This window comes from Priapulus caudatus, unplaced genomic scaffold (genome assembly GCF_000485595.1).
Source record: "Priapulus caudatus unplaced genomic scaffold, Priapulus_caudatus-5.0.1 Scaffold202, whole genome shotgun sequence".
In the NCBI taxonomy this organism is placed as follows: domain Eukaryota; kingdom Metazoa; phylum Priapulida; class Priapulimorpha; order Priapulimorphida; family Priapulidae; genus Priapulus; species Priapulus caudatus.
Window position 1 is genome coordinate 301,581 of NW_014577263.1, and position 1,870 is coordinate 303,450.

Consider the following 1,870-nt stretch of genomic DNA (forward strand, 5'->3'; position numbering starts at 1 on the left):
GCCCCTCTCCCCCAACGCTTCTCACGGTAAATTTTATTGATATCAAAGACTATATGGTGACGTTTCGTGTAGGAATAGCGGTAAACCAACACGATCGGTCTTTTCCTGATTACCATGTAGAGCGATTCTCACCATAAATCACTTGATAGCTACAGACTATAACGGCTGACTTTTCGCGTTTCAGAGCAAACTATCTTGTCAAGTACGTTGGCAGGGTGGACGTGGGTGAGGTGAGTGTTGCACACCTTTGCCTTATCCTACAAGCCAGAAATTAACTGTTGATTCAAAGGCTTGTTCTGACCACTGTCAGTTGCTACGTATCGACACCTTTCTCAAAGAAAATGAATATCGTTCAGCACTCGTTACAACCTTACTGTACATACTCGTTACAAAGCCTGTTGTCAGAAATCATAATTGTCAAACGTCACACATAGTTCCGACTGTCATAAGTCTACGACGTCACAACATCTGAATGACGCTTCACCTCACATTCTCGTGTTTTTCCCGCGTTCTTCTCCCCCGGCAGTACGGAGGCGTCGCCGTCATCGAGAACGGCATCCAGGAGGTGCTGCGTAACGCGTCGGACATCGAGAAACAAGAGGTGTACTTTGAGCTCGGCGAGACGGACGTGACGGTGACGCTGAAGAACTCGTGCAAGGTGCTGCTGAAGCACTCCTACACAGAGATCTCGTCGTGCGGACGCCGCGTAGACTCCGTAGATTTCTTCGCTTACATAGCCGGGTGCGTGGCGTCAGGGTCAGGGTCATGGTCAGGGTTAGGGCCTGAGCTGAGCGTGTAGTTAGGGTTAGGGTTATAGATAGGCTTAGGGTTATGGTTAGGATCCATCTAATAATGATCGTGGAGCGAATCATCGCGGAATGGCATTGATTTTTTTGCGCGATTTTCGTCAGTGCGCAGCTAACGTTGCTCCCTCCTTCCTTCTGTTCTAGGGAAACGTCCTGTTCACTGGCTAAAAAGTTTGTGTGCTACGTGTTTGAAGCAGCCTGTGACGAAGAGGTGAGTGCATTTACTGTTTGTCATCATCGTCCAGTCGTAATCGCATGCAGATTTCTCGGCGGTTAATGAATCGACACGTCAGTTCGGTTCTCGGTATCGGTTCGTTTTAGGAAAATTGCCAACTCGTGTGTTGGTTCTGCTTCGCTCTCGCTTGTAGTCAGTATCGGTTTTGCTTTGAGAAATATTTCCTTTCTTTTTCGCATTTCAGTCGAAGACTATCCTGTGTGCAATAGCCCAAGGATTCGGGAGAACCCATTGGTTTGTATAGTGCCCCCCTCTCCTTCATCTTCCCCTGTTGTGAGGACGTTCACAAGAGCTATGATCGCGCCATCTACTGTCGACGGCAGCAACTATTGGCGTACGTGAGTGTCGGGTGGTCCTGCCACGTGCCCGCTGCTCTCTGTCAACGCCCGGCCGCATGCACGCTTCTTCGATCTGCCGTGCGTAAGATGTTATTTCGGTTTTCCTACGACAATGGCGGCGGCGGCCGCGGCGGCAACGTGGTCTTTTTTCGTTTCGAGGAATTAGCGCTCGTCTTCTGGCTGTCGGTGTTTCTACAGAGTTGTACGGTGCGGTGACCGTTCCTGCGGCATGTTTTCGCCTGTACTGTGTGTCGGTGTCTGCGTGCGTGCGTGCGTGCGTGTGTGTGGTGGGCCAAGGTGCATGCAGTACCCATGTGTTTCGTATCTTATTTTGCAAGTGTTCAGCAAACGTGAGTAATAAGCTTCCGTTTAAATGTAGTCGTTGCACACTCGTGTGTGTGTATGTGTGTGTGTGTGTGTGTGTGTGCGTGTGCGTGTGCGTGTGCGTGTGCGTGTGCGTGTGCGTGTGCGTGTGCGTGTGCGTGTGCGTG

The 1,870-nt window shown here is 50.4% G+C and overlaps 1 protein-coding gene across 1 annotated transcript in view; it reads left to right on the forward strand.

Annotated features, from left to right (window-relative positions):
* Positions 1-1,838, forward strand: part of LOC106807235 — a 9,621-nt gene extending 7,783 nt beyond the window's left edge. The window contains exons 11-14 of the mRNA XM_014809522.1: positions 150-230; positions 527-741; positions 951-1,017; positions 1,226-1,838. Coding sequence (XP_014665008.1) covers positions 150-230; positions 527-741; positions 951-1,017; positions 1,226-1,285 — 423 coding nt within the window. The 3' untranslated portion in view covers positions 1,286-1,838. The remainder of the gene's footprint in view (positions 1-149; positions 231-526; positions 742-950; positions 1,018-1,225) is intronic.
* The last annotated feature ends 32 nt before the right edge of the window (positions 1,839-1,870 follow it).